We start from the raw sequence: 13,947 nt of genomic DNA, 5'->3' as shown, positions 1-13,947 counted from the left end.
ACTTAGAGAGTGGAGGGGAAGATGGCGGAAGAGTAAGACGCAGAGATCACCTTCCTCCCCACAGATACACCACAAATACATCTACACGTGGAACAACTCCTACAGAACACCTACTGAACGCTGGCAGCAGACCTCAGACCTCCCAAAAGGCAAGAAAGTCCCCACGGACCAGGGTAGGGCAAAAGAAAAAAGAATAAACAGAGACAAAAGGATAGGGACGGGACCTGCACCAGTAGCAGGGAGCTGTGAAGGAGGAAAGGTTTCCACACACTAGGAAGACCATTAGTGGGCGGAGACTGCGGGTGGCAGAGGGGGAAAGGTTCGGAGCCGCGGAGGAGAGCACAGCAACAGCGGTGCGGAGGGCAAAGCGGAGAGATTCCCGCACAGAGGATCGGTGCTGACCGGCACTCACCAGCCCGAGAGGCTTGTCTGCTCCCCCGCTGGCGTGGGCGGGGCTGGGAGCTGAGGCTTGGGCTTCCCTCGGAGCGCAGGGAGAGGACTGGGTTTGGCGGCGTGAACACAGCCTGCAGGGGGTTAGTGCACCACGGCTAGCCGGGAGGGAGTCCGGGGAAAAGTCTGGACTTGCCGAAGAGGGAAGAGACTTTTTCTTCCCTCTTTGTTTCTTGGTGTGCGAGGAGAGGGGATTCAGAGCGCTGCTTAAAGGAGCTCCAAAGACGGGCGCGAGCCGCGGCTAAAAGCGTGGACCCGAGAGACGGGTATGAAACGCTAAGGCTGCTGCTGCCGCCACCAAGAAGCCTGTGTGTGAGCATAGGTCACTATCCACACCCCTCTTCCACGGAGCCTGTTTAGCCCGCCAATGCCAGGGTCCCGGGATCCAGGGACAACTTCCCCGGGAGAACGCATGGCGCGCCTCAGGCTGGTGCAACGTCATGCCGGCCTCTGCCGCTGCAGGCTCGCCCAGCACTCTGTGCCCCTCACTCCCCCGGCCTGAGTGAGCCAGAGTCCCCGAAGCAGCTGCTCCTTTAACCCCGTCCTGTCTGAGCAAAGAACAGACGCCCTCCTGCGAACTGCACGCAGAGGCGGGGCCAAATCCAAAGCTGAGCCCCTGGGAGTGTGAGAACAAAGAGAAAGGAGAATCTCTCCCAGCAGCCTCAGAAGCAGCGGATTAAAGCTCCACAATCAACTTGATGTACCCTGCATCTGTGGAAAACATGAATAGACAACGAATCATCCCAAATTGAGGAGGTGGACTTTGAGAGCAAGATTTATGATTTTTTCCCCTTTTCCTCTTTTTGTGAGTGTGTATGTGTATGCTTCTGTGTGAGATTTTGACTGTATAGCTTTGCTTCCACCATTTGTCCTAGGGTTCTATCCTTCCTTTTTAAAAAAAAATTTTTTTTTCTTAATAATTATTTTTTATTTTAATAACTTTATTTTATTTTACTTTACCATCTTTCTTTTTTCCTTCCTTCCTTTCTTTCTTCCTTCCTTCCTTCCTTTCTTTCTTCCTTCCTTCCTTTCTTTCTTTCCTTCCTTCCCTCCTTTAGATGACAAATCATGCCAAATTGAGGAGGTAGACTTTGAGAGCAAGATTTATGATTTTTTCCCCTTTTCCTCTTTTTGTGAGTGTGTATGTGTATGCTTCTGTGTGAGATTATGTCTGTATAGCTTTGCTTCCACCATTTGTCCTAGAGTTCTATCTGTCCGTTTTTAAAAAAATTTTTTTCCTTAATAATTATTTATTTTAATAACTTTATTGTATGTTATCTTCATTTCATTTTACCTTATTTCCTTCTTTTTTTCCCTTCCTTCCCTCCTTCCTTCCTTCTTCCCTCCTTCTCTCCCTTCTTCCTTTCTTTCTTTCTTGTACTAATTCTTTCTTTCTACTTTTACTCCCTTTTATTCTGAGCCATGTGGATGAAAGGCTCTTGGTGCTGCAGCCAGGAAGTCAGTGCTGTGCCTCTGAGGTGGGAGAGCCAACTTCAGGACACTGGTCCACAAGAGACCTCCCAGCTCCACATAATATCAAATGGTTAAAATCTCCCAGAGATCTCCATCTCAACACCAGCACCCAGCTTCACTCAACGACCAGCAAGCTACAGTGCTGGACACCTTATGCCAAACAACTAGCAAGACAGGAACACAAGCCCACCCATTAGCAGAGAGGCTGCCTAAAGTCATAATAAGTCCACAGACACCCCAAAACACACCACCAGACGTGGACCTGCCCACAAGAAAGACAAGATCCAGCCTCATCCACCAGAACACAGGCACTAGTTCCCTCCACCAGGAAGCCTACACAACCCACTGAACCAACCTTAGCCACTGGGGACAGACACCAAAAACAACAGGAACTACGAACCTGCAACCTGCAAAAAGGAGACTGCAAACACAGTAAGTTAGGCAAAATAAGAAGACAGAAAAACACAGCAGATGAAGGAGCAAGATAAAAACCCATCAGACCTAACAAATGAAGAGGAAATAGGCAGTCTACCTGAAAAAGAATTCAGAATAATGATAGTAAAGATGATCCAAAATCTTGGAAATAGAATAGAGAAAATGCAACAAACATTTAACAAGGACCTAGAAGAACTAAAGATGAAACAAACAACGATGTACAACACAATAAATGAAATTAAAAATACTCTAGATGGGATCAATAGCAGAATAACTGAGGCAGAAGAACGGATAAGTGACCTGGAAGATAAAATAGTGGAAATAACTACTGCATAGCAGAATAAAGAGAAAAGAATGAAAAGAACTAAGGACAGTCTTAGAGACATCTGGGACAACATTAAGCGCACCAACATTCGAATTATAGGGGTTCCAGAAGAAGAAGAGAAAAAGAAAGGGACTGAGAAAATATTTGAAGAGATTATAGTTGAAAACTTCCCTAATATGGGAAAGGAAATAGTTAATCAAGTCCAGGAAGCACAGAGTCCCATACAGGATAAATCCAAGGAGAAATATGGCAAGACACATATTAAACAAAATGTCAAAAATTAAATACAAAGAAAACATATTAAAAGCAGCAAGGGAAAAACAACAAATAACACACAAGGGAATCCCCATAAGGTTAACAGCTGATCTTTCAGCAGAAACTCTGCAAGCCAGAAGGGACTGGCAGGACATATTTAAAGTGATGAAGGAGAAAAACCTGCACCCAAGATTACTCTATCCATCAAGGATCTCATTCAGATTTGATGGAGAAATTAAAACCTTTACAGACAAGCAAAAGCTGAGAGAGTTCAGCACCACCAAACCAGCTTTACAACAAATGCTAAAGGAACTTCTCTAGGCAAGAAACACAAGAGAAGGAAAAGACCTACAATAATGAACCCAAGACAATTAAGAAAATGGGAATAGGAACATACATATCGATAATTACCTTAAATGTAAATGGACTAAATGCTCCCACCAAAAGACACAGATTGGCTGAATGGATACAAAAAAAAGACCCATATATATGCTGTCTACAAGAGACCCACTTCAGACCTAGAGACACATACACACTGAAAGTAAGGGGATGGAAAAAGATATTCCATGCAAATGGAAACCAAAAGAAAGCTGGAGTAGCAATTCTCATATCAGACAAAATAGACTTTAAAATAAAGACTATTACAAGAGACAAAGAAGGACACTACATAATGATCGAGGGATCGATCCAACAAGAAGATATAACAATTGTAAATATTGATGCACCCAACATAGGAGCACCTCAATACACAAGGCAAATACTAACAGTCATAAAAGGGGAAATCGACAGTAACACATTCATAGTAGGGGACTTTAACACCCCACTTTCACCAATGGGCAGATCATCCAAAATGAAAATAAATAAGGAAACACAAGCTTTAAACGATACATTAAACAAGAGGCACTTAATTGATATTTATAGAACATTCCATCCCAAAACAACAGAATACACATTTTTCTCAAGTGCTCATGGAACCTTCTCCAGGATAGATCATATCTTGGGTCACAAATCAAGCCTTGGTAAAATTAAGAAAATTGAAATTGTATCAAGTATCTTTTCCGACCACAACGCTATGAGACTAGATACCAATTACAGGAAAAGATCTGTAAAAAATACAAACACATGGAGTCTAAACAATACACTACCTAATAACGAAGTGATCACTGAAGAAATCAAAGAGGAAATAAAAAAATACCTAGAAACAAATGACAATGGAGACACGACGACCCAAAACCTATGGGATGCAGCAAAAGCAGTTCTAAGAGGGAAGTTTATAGCAATACAATCCTACCTTAAGAAACAGGAAACATCTTGAATAAACAACTTAACCTTGCACCTAAAGCAATTAGAGAAAGAAGAACAAAAAACCCCCAAAGTTAGCAGAAGGAAAGAATCATAAAGATCAGATCAGAAATAAATGAAAAAGAAATGAAGGAAACAATAGCAAAGATCAATAAAACTAAAATCTGGTTCTTTGAGAAGATAAACAAAAGTGATAAACCATTAGCCAGACTCAGCAAGAAAAAAAGGGAGAAGACTCAAATCAATAGAATTAGAAATGAAAAAGGAGAAGTAACAACTGACATTGCAGAAATACAAAAGATCATGAGAGATTACTACAAGCAACTCTATGCCAATAAAATGGGCAACCTGGAAGAAATGGACAAATTCTTAGAAATGTACAACCTGCCAAGACTGAATCAGGAAGAAATAGAAAATATGAACAGACCAATCACAAGCACTGAAATGGAAACTGTGATTAAAAATCTTCCAACAAACAAAAGCCCAGGACCAGATGGCTTCACAGGCGAATTCTATCAAACATTTAGAGAATAGCAAACACCTATCCTTCTCAAACTCTTCCAAAATATAGCAGAGGGAGGAACATTCCCAAACTCATTCTATGAGTCCACCATCACCCTGATACCAAAACCAGACAAGGATGTCACAAAGAAAGAAAACAACAGGCCAATATCACTGATGAACATAGACGTAAAAATCCTCAGCAAAATACTAGCAAACAGAATCCAACAGCACGTTAAAAGGATCATACACCATGATCAAGTGGGGTTTATTCCAGGAATGCAAGGATTCTTCAATATATGCAAATCAATCAATGTGATACACCATATTAACAAATTGAAGGAGAAAAACCATATGATCATCTCAATAGATGCAGAAAAAGCTTTCGACGAAATTCAAACCCATTTATGATAAAAGCCCTGCAGAAAGTAGGCATAGAGGGAACTTTCCTCAACATAATAAAGGCCATATATGACAAACCCACAGCAAACATTGTCCTCAATGGTGAAAAACGGAAACCATTTCCTCTAAGATCAGGAAAAAGACAAGGTTGCCCATTCTCACCACTATTATTCCACATAGTTTTGGAAGTTTTAGCCACAGCAATCAGAGAAGAAAAGGAAATAAAAGGAATCCAAATCGGAAAAGAAGTAAAGCTGTCACTGTTTGCAGATGACATGATACTATACATAGAGAATCCTAAAGATGCCACCAGAAAACTACTAGAGCTAATCAATGAATTTGGTAAAGTAGCAGGATACAAAATTAATGCACAGAAATCTCTGGCATTCCTATATACTAATGATGAAAAATCTGAAAGTGCAATCAAGAAAACACTCCCATTTACCATTGCAACCAAAAGAATAAAATATCTAGGAATAAACCTACCTAAGGAGACAAAAGACCTGTATGCAGAAAATTATAAGACACTGATGAAAGAAATTAAAGATGATACAAATAGATGGAGAGATATACCATGTTCTTGGATTGGAAGAATTAACACTGTGAAAATGACTCTACTACCCAAAGCAATCTATAGATTCAATGCAATCCCTATCAAACTACCACTGGCATTTTTCACAGAACCAGAACAAAAAATTTCACAATTTGTACGGAAACACAAAAGACCCCGAATAGCCAAAGCAATCTTGAGAACAAAAAACGGAGCTGGAGGAATCAGGCTCCCTGACTTCAGACTATACTACAAAGCTACAGTAATCAAGACAGTATGGTGCTGGCACAAAAACAGAAATATAGATCAATGGAACAGGATAGAAAGCCCAGAGATAAACCCACACATATATGGTTGCCTTATCTTTGATAAAGGAGGCAGGAGTGTACAGTGGAGAAAGGACAACCTCTTCAATAAGTGGTGCTGGGAAAACTGGACAGGTACATGTAAAAGTATGAGATTAGATCACTCCCTAAAACCATACACAAAAATAAGCTCAAAATGGATGAAAAACCTAAATGTAAGGCTAGAAACTATCAAACTCTTAGAGGAAACAGGCAGAACACTCTATGACATAAATCACAGCAAGATCCTTTTTGACCCACCTCCTAGAGAAATGGAAATAAAAACAAAAATAAACAAATGGGACCTAATGAAACTTCAGAGCTTTTGCACAGCAAAGGAAACCATAAACAAGACCAAAAGACAACCCTCAGAATGGGAGAAAATATTTTCAAATGAAGCAACTGACAAAGATTAATTTCCAAAATTTACCAGCAGCTCATGCAGCTCAATAACAAAAAAACAAACAACCCAATCCAAAACTGGGCAGAAGACCTAAATAGACATTTCTCCAAAGAAGATATACAGACTGCCAACAAACACATGAAAGAATGCTCAACATCATTAATCATTAGAGAAATGCGAATCAAAACTACAATGAGATATCATCTCACACAAGTCAGAATGGCCATCATCAAAAAATCTAGAAACAATAAATGCTGGAGAGGGTTGGAGAAAAGGGAACACTTCTGCACTGCTGGTGGGAATGTGAATTGGTACAGCCACTATGGAGAAAAGTATGGAGGTTCCTTAAAAAACTACAAATAGAACTACCATATGACCCAGCAATCCCACTACTGGGCATATAACCTCAGAAAACCATAATTCAAAAAGAGTCCTGTACCAAAATGTTCAAGGCAGCTCTATTTACAATAGCCTGTAGATGGAAACAACCTAAGTGTCCATCATCAGATGAATGGATAAAGAAGATGTGGCACATATATACAATGGAATATTACTCTGCCATAAAAAGAAACGAAATTGAGCTATTTGTAATGAGGTGGATAGACCTAGAGTCTGTCATACAGAATGAAGTCAGAAAGAGAATGACAAATACCGTATGCTAACACATATATATGGAATTTAAGAAAAAAAATGTCATAAAGAACCTAGGAGTAAGACAGGAATAAAGACACAGACCTACTAGAGAATGGACTTGAGGATATGGGGAGGGGGAAGGGTAACCTGTGACAGAGCGAGAGAGAGGCGTGGGCATATATACACTACCAAACCTAAGGTAGATAGCTAGTGGGAAGCAGCCACATAGCACAGGGAGATCAGCTCCGTGCTTTGTGACCACCTGGAGGGGTAGGATATGGAGGGTGGGAGGGAGGGAGATGCAAGAGGGAAGAGATATGGGGATATATGTATATATATAACTAAGAAAAAAAAAACCTTAGAAAGAGAAAAATGCTTGCTTAAACAATTATGAGTCAGTCAACCATGAAAGTTTACTGGCCAAATCCATTACTCGTTCTAGTGGGTATTTTATCCTTTATCACTTGTCTGTACATGTGCTACAGAGCTTGTCGAATAGTGTTTTATGCAGATAATCAATCACCTGTACACCTGACCAATTCACCAACAAATGGAAGCTTCAGATATTCTTGAGAAACCACAAAAATCTGTTTAAAGTCTTGTATCTTGTTTGGACATTGTTTTCTGATCCCTAATGACTGTAGCTAACACCCTCCTGAAAAGCAATCTTGAAATTTCTGTTAAAGTAGATTAAATCTTGGGGACAATAACGTAAGTGTTATTAGGTTAGGTTCTAATACGTTAGGAAAACAAATGTGGACAATTTTCTCCTCTAGTGCAAAATACCTCCTCAGCAGATAAAATTGAAGACTGAATAAAGGTGTTTTACTGATTAGTAACTCACAGAAGGTTAAAATGTTAAGCCACCTTAATTTTAGAAAATTTGCTAATTATCATATGTATAAAACATTTTATCCTAAGGGCAGAAAGTTGATTTATTATTGATTGCTTAACATATACTGAAGCAACACAGAATGAAAATTGATTACCTAATCAAGTAGCAACAGAAGAGTAAACTAAGGATGAAGACAAATATAGCAGTGCCAAAAACCACAATATATATGTTGAGTGGCAGATTCTGGAATCCAATATTAGGCATCCTGAAGTTGTAATGTGGGAAATCCGAGCTCATGGATGAACTGTGGGGAAAGAAAAGAATGGGAAAAAATTAGGTTATAAAGACTAAAAACCAAGATAGCATTATCTTTGTTCATGTACAAAGGCAAATTTTTCCTTAAGGCTTGAAACAAATATGATAGACAGGGTTAATATCCGTGCCATTAATTCATTAATCATGCCACAAATATTTATTCAGTACTTATTATGTACCTGGCACTACTCCAGAAGCTTGAGATCCTACCTAAAAAGCTTTACAAAAAGGTATTCACAGAGAGGTACTGGCATTATTTCACTGAAATAATGCCAATAATCAATAAACATCAATAAATGAAAATGTTCAACGTCAAAGAAGTAAAAAGGAAAAAAAATGTTAAGATTTTAAAAACTCTTTAAGCTTTAAAGTAATAATATTTATAATGGTAAAATATTGGCAATAACTTAGATGTCTCACAAGGAGATAATGATTAAATAATTATATAGAGTCATATGTTACAATATTATTTGGTCAAGAAAACCTGTTTTCAATAAATTTTAAATTTTAATAAAGATATATGGGAAAATTAAGCAGGATATAAATTGTATATAAAATATGATCCCGATTTTGCAAAGGGTTAAAAAAAAGGTGGATTATATATGGAAATATATGTGTACATGTAGGGGGGTGTGTGTGTGTGTGTTTGTGTGTATGTGTGTGTGTAGCAGAAAAAAGCCTGAAAGCCAACATATCAAAATGTTAATAATGACTTGTGGTTTACTAGCCATTTTGATTTTCTTTTTTTTTTTTTTTTAAAAACACTTTATTAAATCAGACTCAGGCGAATTCCCTGGCGGTCCAGTGGTTAAGACTCTGTGCTTCCATTGCCGGGGGCAGGGGTTCAATACCTAGTCAGGGAACTGAGATCTTGCAAGCTGCATGGCACGGCCAAAAAAAAAAAAAAAATCAGGCCTTGTTCTAAGCATTTTACTGGCTTTATTTTATTTAATTCTTACATAAAATTTCTATAGGTACCATAACATCTCCCCCATTTTATAGATAAGGAAACCAAAACTTAGAGTTTTGGTCACATAGCCATGACTGACCAAGTATGTGTGGGAGTCAAGGCCTCTCCAACTCCAAAGCCAGTGCCCTTGGCTCATATGCTCTAGTCTTTATAATAAAAAAACAGCAAATATTGTTTAAACACTAAAAAGGGGACTATTTTTGTCAATTAGATTGCTACTACCTACTGATCACTACACAGTTAAAATTCCACGCATGGAGGTTGCCCCGTTCTTTAGGTGATGAGCTATAGTAATAAAGTGGCTCATCATACCTTCATGCTTGAACTTTCCTTGTCATTTTGATTCATTACAAAATAAAGAGCAACTACCAGTCTTGATTATCAAGACCACATAATGGTAACTGGATTACAACTATGACTACTGCCAAAATCAAAACAAAACTAAACTCCTCCAAACAAAATGCTTCTACTTTTATTTATACAAGGTACATTACAAATGTGTTTGCAGATCTTTCGTGTCCTTGTTGGTTCCTGGAAGAGTACACTTATATTATAGACAACATTGAGATACTGACTGGTTGTATCTGAAGCCTCAGTGTTATTATTACTTTAATTTCCAACTTCTAATAACTTATACCAGGAACTGTAAAGACCTACTTCATCCCATGGAAACACCTAAGGAATTCCAAGCATAAATAATGGATAATATTTAGTTTTGAACATTCAACCATTTTCTGCAAGTGCTTTTATTCAAATATATAATTTCCTTTTTCTTACACTCAGATATTCTTGGAAGAGAAGGAAGGAGTTAAGCAGTACTTTACTAAATATATCTAGCACATATATTGTACAGCTATAAGAAAATTACAGCTGCCAAAATATAACTCTTCCATACTGCTGACAGGGCTTCACTTAATGACTCTTCCTACAGTCAAGACTTAGATGACTATCCTTCAGTCCTTTAGAAATACCCCTCACCAGACAAATTTGGCTTGGTAAAGTAACTCTCACCTTAGGAAATAAGAGATTAAATGTACATCCTGGGAGGGCTAATAGAGAAGAAATAGGCAAACAGATGGAAACTTTTATGGTGGAAAAAGGGACTGGTTTGCAGTCAGCAACTTTCTGTGTTGTTCCCAGGATGTCACTAGCTAGATGTCAGTACTTGGTCCATCTGTCCCATTATCAATGGGACAATTCTTATCCTATCTTCAAGGGATTCCTGGAAGGATAAAATGAGATGATAGATACTGAAGTGTCTGAAAACTCTAAGAGGGCAAAACACTAAGGCTATAATGTGTGTGTGTGTGTGTGTGTGTGTGCATTTGGCGAGGGGTCGGGGAGAGGGATGACATTAAAAAAATTAGTAGATAACATAAAAGATGCCCTAGCAAAGATCAAGTCTCTGTAGAGGATTCTACCAAACCAAATGCTCCTTCCTCAGGAGCTCCTCTGCACACACTGCTAAGCTTTGTGTCAAGTGACCTGCCAACCTGGCCACCAGAGGCAGGAAACCTATCTTGGCCAAAGGCAACTATCAATATAGGCCAGCTGGGAGTGAGCCAGTGGTGTGAGAATGCTACACTGTAGGGGTCCTTGTACTGGGTGGCACCACCAACAAACTCTGGGGGTATTCTGAACAGAGACACAGACATGGAGTATTAGAGGTAGTACTGTCATCAGAAGGAAGAGACATCTGCCTCAGTGCTCCTGGGGTCTGACTGCTGACAACTTTCCTGTGAGTCCACTCTTCTTGTTAGGGCCTTACAACCCATTACCAGAAGAATGGGAGTTGGCAGGGGATATGCTGATACAGAACACATTTTAGGAATTTCCCCCCTTTCTTTTGGTAAATGGAATTGCTTAGCTACAACTGATATGTTGTCCCAACAGTCTAAGTAGATGGTGTATTATTGCAAGATATTAATCCTGGTCTAGTGATATATTAATTTTATAATATTTTCATTATAATATCTTTTCAGCATGAGTATGAATAATCTTTTAAAGTAAGACAAACTTTAAAAAGAAAGCTACTATTCAACACCATCATAATGAGCATTCTTTGCTATTTAGGTATTACAAATGTAAAAGTTGGGGCTTCCCTGGTGGCGCAGTGGTTGAGAGTCCGCCTGCCGATGCAGGGGACACGGGTTCGTGCCCCGGTCCAGGAAGATCCCACATGTCACGGAGCAGCTGGGCCCGTGAGCCATGGCCGCTGAGCCTGCGCGTCCGGAGCCTGTGCTCTGCAACGGGAGAGGCCACAACAGTGAGAGGCCCGCGTACCGCAAAAAGAAAAAAAAAAAAAAGAAATAGACAAATATCTGAGTTTTTTTTTTTTTTTTTTTTTATCAGCAATGGGATTTTTCACCAAGATACAAAAGGGACAGAGATTTGGCCCCACAGAGGACCAGAGCTTCACACAGTACACCACAGTTAGATGGGCTGCAGCAGTGTTTCTTTTTTTTGTTTTAAATAAATGTATTTATTTTAATTTATTTGTTTATTTTTTTGGCTGCATTGGGCCTTCATTGCTGCGTGCAGGCTTTCTCTAGTTCCGGCAAGCAAGGGCTGCTCTTTGTTGTGGTGTGTGGGCTTCTCCTTGCAGTGGCTTCTCTTGTTGCAGAGCACAGGCTTTAGGCACGCGGGCTTCAGTAGTTGTGGCACGCAGCCTCAGTAGCTGTGGCTCGCAGGCTCTAGAATACAGGCTTAGTAGTTGTGGCACACAGGCTTAGTTGCTCTGTGGCATGTGGGATCTTCCCAGACCAGGGATCGAACCTGTGTCCCCTGCATTGGCAGGCGGATCCTTAACCATTGCAGCAGTGTTTCTTGAAGTGTGTTTGGTGGCCTCATTCTTCTTAGACCAGTTCCTGCTCCCTGGACAATACATCAGCATCTTCCCTGTAGTTAGTATTCTACTTTTGCTTCAAAAATGCTCAGAAAACGAGACACCAGTAATTAGACTGCTGTGTTTTATAATTTGTGGTTCACAAACCATTAAAAACCATATATTTCTTATTAATACAAGACATCCAAGAAAAACTTTCTAAGAAAAAATTATCTTAGACTTTGTTAATCTTTTTTAAAAAACTGAGACATAAATTTACATTAAAAATGCACCCATGTGTATAGGTCAAAGAGTTTGGACAAATGAATATACACTTGTTACCACCATCCTAATCAAGATACAGAACATTTCTTTATCCCCAGAGAATTCCCTGTACCCCTTTGCAGTTAATCACCACTCCTAACCACTGATCTGATTTCCATCATTACAGATAAATCTTCCTTATTCTAGAATTTCATATTCAAATGGAATCACACAGTATGTACTCTTTTGTGTTTAGCTTTTAGTCTCTCAGTAGGTGAGAGACTCTTAAACAGCTATATAGATTCACGTTATATTCCTAGCTTGTCCTAGTTATTCTATTATCTACAGCTGGTGTCTCCTAAAGATCATTAACTTCATCTTTGAATATATCAATTTTATGGTTAATTTTTGGATACTTCTTTCTACACAAAATTCCTGGTTATCCTATTCAGGTGTTGTTATTGTTTTCATGGAAGAACATTTCACCATGTCCTGGGTGTTCCTTTCCATTTTTAAGTCTTTCTTCAGTGGAACACTTTCTACCTATTATTTTTTTAAAGCCTTCAGCAGAGGAAACGTGTAGCTTGATTCACTCACCATATTTTGCCCCAGTCAAAATCTAAGGGAAAGCAGGAACTCCAAGGTGCTCAAGACTGGAGTGGTGGGACTTCCCTGGTGGCTCAGTGGTTAAGAATCCGCCTGCCAATGCAGGGCACACAGGTTCAAGCCCTGGTCCGGGAAGATCCCACATGCCGCAGAGCAACTAAGCTCATGCACCACAACTACTGAGCCCGCGCTCTAGAGCCTGCGAGCCACAACTACTGAGACCATGCGCCACAACTACTGAAGCCTGTGCACCTACAGCCCGTGCTCTGCCACAAGAGAAGCCACCACAATGAGAAGCCTGTGCACCGCAACGAAGAGCAGCCCCCGCTTGCCGCAAAACTAGAGAAAGCCTGCGCGCAGCAGCGAAGACTCAACACAGCCAAAAATAAATAAACAAATTTATATACATATAAAACACAGACTGGGGTTTCCCAGGTGGCGCAGTGGTTGAGAGTCCGCCTGCCGATGCAGGGGACACGGGTTCGTGCCCCGGTCCGGGAAGATCCCACATGCCGCAGAGCGGCTGGGCCCGTGAGCTATGGCCGCTGAGCCTGCACATCCAGAGCCTGTGCTCCGCAACGGAAGAGGCCACAACAGTGAGAGGCCCGCGTATCGAAAAAAAACAAAAACAAAAACACAGACTGGAGTGGTGAAGCCCCTTTTATGGTGAGACATCTGCTGATATGTGCCAGTCCTCTTGGGCCAAGGAAACACAAGTCCAAGCTCGCAGCCTAGCCCAGGTGGGTTCCTACATTAAGCCAGGAGGGAAGATAAAGCAAGTGGATACACACGGCCTCTTTCATTCACACCATTGTTCTTTTTTTATTTTCACCTTTTACTTTCATATAATCATGGAAAAAACCCTCTGTGTCTACTGTCCTATACATCTGTTCATTGGAAACATGTATAACTAACATACACATAACATGATCAATACCTGGAACCTGTTTAAACATTCTCATTCATTTATCTGGCTTCTTTTATTTCATTCCCTATTAAAAATTTTTTCTTCTCTTCAAGTATATTCTGTGAATTCTCAACTTATCCTCCATTTTTGTAT

General features: G+C 40.0%; 1 protein-coding gene across 3 annotated transcripts in view; it reads right to left on the bottom strand.

Moving 5' to 3' along the window:
• RNF24 (ring finger protein 24) overlaps nt 1-13,947 on the bottom strand; it is a 141,629-nt gene that overhangs the window by 40,467 nt on the left and 87,215 nt on the right. For all 3 annotated transcript variants that reach the window (XM_067707581.1, XM_067707579.1, XM_067707580.1), the window contains one exon: nt 8,063-8,212. In XM_067707581.1, coding sequence (XP_067563682.1) covers nt 8,063-8,205 — 143 coding nt within the window. In that variant the 5' untranslated portion in view covers nt 8,206-8,212. The remainder of the gene's footprint in view (nt 1-8,062; nt 8,213-13,947) is intronic.

The sequence above is a fragment of the Pseudorca crassidens genome, chromosome 15 (assembly GCF_039906515.1).
Source record: "Pseudorca crassidens isolate mPseCra1 chromosome 15, mPseCra1.hap1, whole genome shotgun sequence".
Lineage (NCBI taxonomy): Eukaryota > Metazoa > Chordata > Mammalia > Artiodactyla > Delphinidae > Pseudorca > Pseudorca crassidens.
Note: the sequence above shows the minus strand (reverse complement) of the source record. Positions and strands in the feature narration are given on the sequence as shown.